Source organism: Diuraphis noxia, unplaced genomic scaffold, assembly GCF_037042655.1.
Source record: "Diuraphis noxia isolate RWA-SAM2 unplaced genomic scaffold, SU_Dnox_SAM2 contig0002, whole genome shotgun sequence".
Lineage (NCBI taxonomy): Eukaryota > Metazoa > Arthropoda > Insecta > Hemiptera > Aphididae > Diuraphis > Diuraphis noxia.
In genome coordinates this window covers 3,871,156-3,878,814 of record NW_028301712.1, presented here as the reverse complement: position 1 = coordinate 3,878,814, position 7,659 = coordinate 3,871,156, and the positions used below count along the sequence as shown (strand labels likewise).

Here is a 7,659-nt window from a genome sequence, read left to right as displayed (position 1 = left end):
GAAGAAAGATGCAGAGAATAAGCTGGACTGATAGAAGATAAAATGAAGAAATCATGAGGACAATAGGTGAAAAACAAACATTGAGAGACACCATAAAGAAAAGGAGATGGCAGATGATATAACACACGTTAAGGCATTAAGATGAATTGCATAATTCAATAATTGAAGAAATTATCGAAGAAACAAGATGAAGTGCAAGACTTAGGGCGAGATACATTAGCCAAATAATGCAGGATGCAGTTGATGCAGGAGTCGCTTCCTACAGAGACCTAAAAAATATGGCAAATGATAAAGTAAGGTGGAGAAGACATTTAGGTACTGTGAAAAATTTGTGAAACACCAATCTTCGGATAAATACCCTACACTAATCTGGTGGACATTCGGTGAATTTTTTAAACTATGTTATAGGTTAGATTACTATAAAATCAATTTCTTACAAATGCATTGTGAAGTTCTTAATGGTTTTACAATTAAGCAAATTTTTAATTTTAATCATCATAATAATATGAAAAATATTTCATTCATGCATACAAACTTAATTATACAATTCACTTGGATATAATACAATAAAGGGTTGAATTTAAACCAACTTAAATAATAGAATCAATAAAAATTTGTAAATATATTCAATAAATGCAGTGACAAACTATCATATAAAATTTTTTATTTTTGTCCAACACAATATATATTATCATATTATGTATGATTATACATGCGTAACGACTAATATGATTTTAAGTTTTAAACATAACGTTACCTAAGATTTTTGTATTTGTAAAAAACGATATTGATTTTAATATTTTATACACGTCAAGTATACGTAATATAAATATTTTACAATATTTATGATTTTGGTAATTCTACAGATAAATCAGCGATGATGTACGATATAATCGCAAACATTGCAGTGTTAAGGTCTAACGAATCTGGATCCTCAACGGCCATTGTATCGGCTTCTGTATGGTGGTACCAAAAGTATTTTTCATTTCTATTTAACAAACTCAAACCAGGTATATTAATATTTTCAAATACCTCGATATCTGAACCAACGTTGTTTTTGCTGAATTTCATGGAAGTGGCATTGATAGAATCAAACAATCTGAAATTATAAAATCAATAAAAAATAAATCAGTTGATGCATAATCAATAAAATTTTCATTTTAATGCCATTTTATCGTACTGATAAAAAAAATCATTAATATCATATTTACTTGGCCACTTCGGCCATAATGCACGATGATGTTTCAGAACCATGAAACTCAATTCCATACGGTTTAAACGTCCCTTCGTCTGACTCAATGACCAAATTAAAATTTTTTAGTTCTGATTTATGTCCTTTTAAGTACGCATATGCCCCTATATATCCTTCTTCTTCAGCTGTCCACAGTAAACATCTGTATACAAAGAGTTAAGAATCATCAGAATCTATTAAAATATAGTAATATTGTATGTAATAAAAAACCCTATAAAAATCATGGTAATTTATGGGAACGTTTTATAATTATGATTTTATTTTCCAATGATAAAGCAATTAACTTCTAGTACCTACTATTGATACAATTTATTTCACGAATACTCGAATTTGGATAATATTTAGGCTAGGAATAAAGCAAAAAAAAAAAAAAAAAACAAAAACATTAAATCCAACGTGGATCTATAACATATATTGTTGTGTTTTTTACACTACCCAAGCATATAGTATTACCTTATCGATCTCTTGGGTTGAAGCCCAAGATTTTTCAGTAGGACGAGACTATTCCAGCTTACGAATGCGCCGCCACCGTCATCCATTGCACCTTGTCCTACATCCCAACTGTCAAGGTGTCCCGATACTAATACTATTTTATCCGGATCTGTCGTGCCTTTGATTTCAGCAACAGTGTTCCTGGATGTAGCGTTTGTAAAGAACTTTGAGTCCATTTTCAAGAAAATCTCCAATTTGATGCCTAATATATATGACATATTATGTTAAAAGGTATCAAGTAACCACAATATATTATGTGTTCGTACCGGTCGGGTACGTTAAATAATAGTTCGTGATGCCCGGTTATTAAAATACTTCACGCGAAGATACACCGCTACTCGCCAGTCGATATGTGCGTTGTGTGGGCGCAGCCCGTTTCGCCCAAAATCAACCTTTCCCGTTTCGCCCCGATACTCTTTTCGACCAAAGCCATTTTAGTCGTTTTCAAATTAAATTGGCAATGGTTTTTAAATAATATTGTTGCCGCCATAAATTAATATAATATAATATAGTAAAATACTATCGGTTACGGAGGAACAGCCGATCGACACAATCACACACATACACAAACACTCGCGAGCACCAGCCGTTATTTTTATATTTATTTTGTTTTAATTATATTTTGTGTCTTGTGAATTATATAATATTATGCGAATCTAGTATCGGCGCGTTATCTACTGCCGCCGGCTCACCGGTGCGCGCAGCTTAACACGGCCGCCGCAATTTTGTTCTCCTCCGTCCGTCGTCGTGATGCTAGGCCGTTGCGAATAATATATTCTTTTTTATGCACGAATTGCTATTTCTTGTTATTAACTTATAATTATTTTTTGTCATATTATTATGCCTTTTATATTTGTTGCGTGAATTTATATACGCGTAATCGCCATATCTTTTACTTTATATTATATACGTGTGCGACATTACTAATCATTAATTTCATTGTAATTATATTATATTTATTGGGTGTGAATTTTATTTAGTGTATATAGGCTTAGGTAGTAGCTGGCCAGCAGTGCACCGACAAGCCGTGAGTTATTGTTTATTGTTATTTATTTATTATTATTATACTATTAAGTATTGTAACATCTATTCTGTTGAGCCAAAAGGGCTATGTATTTTTTATATCAATTACCCGAGCATTCAGCTCTAACAGCTGTTTTTATATATTATAATTGTGTTATTGAGCCAGAAGGGCCTTAACTACTTTTTATTATTTATCATATACCTGTATACTAATATTTTATTCTATTCGGTCATAAGGACCATATAGTTATCACGTTTGTTTTTTTATACCTTTTAGTGTGATTTTTTATATAATTGCACTTTTTTCATATCTATATACACCTTTTATACCTGGTTTTGCCGAACCGGCATTTTGGTTTATTATATACATTTTTTACTTGTTGGGCCAAAAGGGCCGTAATTTGCTAATTTTATTATTATATCATATTTTATACCATATTTGCATTTGAGTTACCATTATTTATTATAGAGTTACCTATTCGTCTTAGATTTAAGTATACACACAAACATATATACACACTTACACACCACCACATTACATAGCTCACTAGTATTTGCGCGGCGAACCCAACCAATTCTAGTTGAGCTATATACAACTAACACAAATTTACAAAGGTCGGTCGGTGTGTTAGTATAATACTTATTAAGCGCGAAGTATTTTGGTAACCGGGCGCACGGCCTATTATTGTTCGTTCCCGGCCCATACAAATATAATACATATATCATTATATAACTTTTATTATTATTATTAGATATTTTTAAAAAAAAGTCATAGGAGTTTTTATGAAATACATCATATTTAATTATACATTATTACAGTTAATAGTTATAATACAAAAAACACTATAATATTATTTTTTACTACAACTACGAGTTTAATATAGCAGTTCTGGATGTACTAATTGGCTGCTAATAACTGAGATAACTTGTAATAGATACCTATATAACGTCGATAATTTGAGCGGAAAGTCCTGGCTATGATAAAATTGTTATCGACGAAAACTTGTCGTCCTATATAATCAATTATTAGTATCGTTGGCAGTTTTACAAAAGTAGGTATCTTGTTAATCACAGCAGTATTTTTGTTCATTGACATGTTTTTATGAACGAATTGTAAAAAATGCTCTAAAAACTTAGAAAAAGCACGTCAAAAAATGCGTTTAAGGTTAATTTTATCAAAAATGCTATACAAAATTATTTTAAAATAATCAGTACTTTTTTAAAAATGTTATAATAATAATAAAAAGTTATATAATGATATATGTATTATATTATTTAAAAACCATTGACAACTTAATTTGAAAACGACTAAAATGGCTTTGGTCGAAACGGGAAAGGTTGATTTTGGGCGAAATGGGTGCCACGGCCGCCCCGTTGTGTATGTATATATTTCTTGTACTCAGTAGGAAATGGACAGGTTCGACGAGCAAAACCTGTGAGCACTAGTGTGAAGGTTGTGTGTTTAGGTGTGTATGTATGTGTATGTATATACTTAAGAAAACTAATTACAGATATAGGTAACTCAAAAATGGTAACAAGGTGATTGGAATTGCATTGCTGTATAATACACAGTATAATAAATAATTAAAGCCCTATTGAGTCAACAGAAGACAATCCTATTATTTGTATAAAACGGTAATATTTTTTTTTGTTCTTAAGCCCACCAACCATCAACACCAATAAAAAAAAGTTTCCTTTTAATAGTGACACCTATTTATAATATTTATAATTTATATGTGGCGCTTTCTGACCTCGGTTATACATCCTGTACAAAAGTTCGGCGTCCTCGACCGTGATGCAGGCCGTTGGTATCTTTTTTACGCCATCGCTGTAACTCTGTTGGCCGGCATGTGGTGTGTTTAACGAAAATGGAGTGATGGATCTGATCAATGTTGCCACTGCACCGTACTTGGATGCCTCACTCGCTCCAATCGCTCTGTATGTAACAGTTTCAGAGTAAGACACGTACGGTTGATTATACACGACGATTTTGCCATTTACCTGCCAGATATATTATGAAGATGCATATAATATAATTATATTTCGTTAGTTATTTTTTAGTTTTTTACAGATAAAACAAATAAAAACTTTAATATAGAGACAGCGTCTCGTTAGTTAATATAGAACATTTGATATACAGGTTTATAGATAATACCTGTGACGATTTATTGGAGAGGTCATCAAACGAGGTGACCACTATTACCTCAGCCCTAATGCCTTCGGGAGCTGTGCTGACACTACCGCCCAACCCCAACATCACCAGGTTTTTGAATCTCGGTCTCACCAACGCTGCGTTCTCCTTACGTCTAATATCATGGATATTATGTTAATATCTATTGTAGTAGTGTATTATGAATTAAAAACCGTTGGATACATTTAACGACTTATATATAATGTGTATAATATTATATACCTTTGCCATCCCGTGAACATGACTCGTTCGGTGTGCACATTGTCCAAGTTTTCAGCTCTCAGGGTGTTCATCATGTAGTCGATTGAATTCTCAAGGTTGGGCGTGCCAGCCATCCTTGAGCCAAACGTATCTGTGAACTCAGACAGGGCGGCCCATGTCCTGCCCTTGTAACCACGCTTATCCCGGACGTACGAGAGTACACGGTCGACAACGGGACGATAGCTGGCGATCTCGTTGCTGAGAGAACGGACCAGATGGCACTCATTGGAATACGCTACCGTCAGCGGCGGGACAATCAGGGCCAGTAGCAAAACAACCATGGTGACTGAACAGGAAGACAGGAATCGACGATGAGCCATTTGGCGACCGCCACTTGCAGCTAACGTAAAATACAATATAATATTCAGTCCCATATATGACTATGCACTTTTAAACTTATTGCACAACCACGACATGATTGTGCATTTTAGATTCTGAGCGGAGCGAGGAATGTATTGATTTTACTATGATGTATGTTTTTTTTTTTTTTGCGCAATAAAAGTGCTTTGATTTTTGACTTTAGTACCTCGTTCGATCAGAAAGTGAATTTAATTGGTACTTTGGGGGTCAAAAGTAAAAAATTCTTAATATTTTTCTAAATAATGGGGACAAACTAAAAATTAGTGATTTAACGAAAATTTTATATTCAATTCACCATGCAATTTTTAAAAAATTTCGACTTAAGTTGAACTATTTACAGGCATATTCAACTGTTAATCATTATTAGATATATTTTTTTTTTAATTAATATCAATAAAAATTTATTTGTTGGGTAGAAAAGCTTGAAAATTAAATACAAGGCTCCTAACATATTTTTACAATAGCAGTTGAAAAATGTAAGAAATATATAGTCACATTTTTTTTTTATAAGCATTCAAAGTTTGAATTTTGACAAAATACGTGAAAATCACGAAAATCCGTAAATTATTTTAAGCTAGAAATTCATAAGAAAATTTCTTTTTAAATCTAAGATTTGGAAATTTAAAACACGATTCCTTACAAGTTTGTCAATCTTAATTACAAAAAAAAAAATGTCCACCAGAAATTCAAATTAAATTTTTATGAGCGTTTGAAATTTAATTTTAATTAATTTAAATTTATTTTTTAAATATAATATATTCTATAACTACCTACCTGCAGTATTATGACAAAATTAAATTCAAGCACAACCACAGTCCCCGTAGTGGATTTTTACGCGTGGTCCACGACGGAATCAATAATATGAAAAACTTGAAGCTTCGCCGCACCGGATGGCAGTTATTATGTTACTGGGCCGGTACAACATCAACTACTGAAGTGGATTATATATACATTTTTCAACAGTCAGACAACAACGACTTGTTGTGTTACGTATAGCGTGCGAAGAAGATAAGCGAGATCATAGTACAAAGACCTATTATGATTTATTTAAAGAAAATAATGGTGAATCATGATGCAATTATTTTGATGTTATATTATTATTATGTCGATGATAAACACGGGCACAAAGGAAACTAAAATATCGGATATGGCTCGCTGTCAAATCTTAAATATAATATACGTGACTATATTGTAAATAATTTTGTATCCATAATTAATAATAATATTTCCATTGCTTATTGGTTTCATCTTTACATATAACATTATACCTATTATAGTAATATTAATTCAAAGGTGCCTATTTAAATAACTGTATTATAATATTATTATGTCATACAAATATTAAAATATACAATACTAAGACGTTTGAGTGTTTTAGAAAACGTAAAAAATGTATCATAGTATATTTTTCATCTTTTGTAACAAATAATCTTAAACAAACTTAACTATTTTTTTTCTTAAGATAATTATTATAAAAAAACGACTTTTAATGTAATAAGTGAATTAAATGTTCTATAATATAATGTATTTATTATATTTATTTCAAATATACTTCACACAGACTCCTGAGTGCGTACGATTTTTAATTTTTACCTTTTCATGGCCAGAGTGCGTCCACAGTCTTATCGACAGATTATAATATTATTAAAGTGCCTGGGTGTGAACTTACTCGGCAAATCATAATGTATAGCCCAAGTGTATCCTCAGTACTTTAAATACTGTTAAGACTTAATGTGTAGATGGTACTTATAAGTATTCTACTACATTTATTTTACAATACATGGTTTAAGTTATGCTAATTGGATACATTTAGTGAATTTTTACTTAATAATAAAGAATCCTAATATTCCTAATCATATGCGAAGTGTTTTTATATATTTAAAAATTAAAACTAAGTGTTTTAAATTAAATTAATGTTATTCTCCCGATTATTGATTTGTGGACTTTGAATCATCTGTTTACCTTGGCGCATTAAAAGTTTGGTCAACTATAATATTATTAAAGAATGTTGCTTACATTTAGGGCGAACATGATGGTTAGGTAATGTGACACATTCAACATTTTGCGTTAAGTAAAGATT

General features: G+C 31.6%; 1 protein-coding gene across 2 annotated transcripts; it reads right to left on the bottom strand.

Annotated features, from left to right (window-relative positions):
• Nucleotides 1-647: 647 nt before the first annotated feature.
• On the bottom strand, nt 648-6,522 carry LOC107164054 (carboxypeptidase Q-like). Of its 2 annotated transcripts, none has more exons than XM_089220572.1 (7): nt 6,354-6,522; nt 5,181-5,559; nt 4,923-5,073; nt 4,519-4,768; nt 1,706-1,946; nt 1,212-1,394; nt 648-1,099 (listed from the first exon to the last, which is right to left on the bottom strand). In XM_089220572.1, exons 2-7 carry the CDS (start codon nt 5,537-5,539, stop codon nt 844-846), a joined length of 1,440 nt encoding a protein of 479 aa, XP_089076698.1. In that variant the 5' UTR covers nt 5,540-5,559; nt 6,354-6,522; the 3' UTR covers nt 648-843. The 2 variants fall into 2 exon arrangements, with proteins under 2 accessions (XP_089076698.1, XP_089076699.1); XM_089220573.1 differs by having other exon boundaries at nt 4,971-5,073.
• Between the last annotated feature and the right edge of the window lie 1,137 nt (nt 6,523-7,659).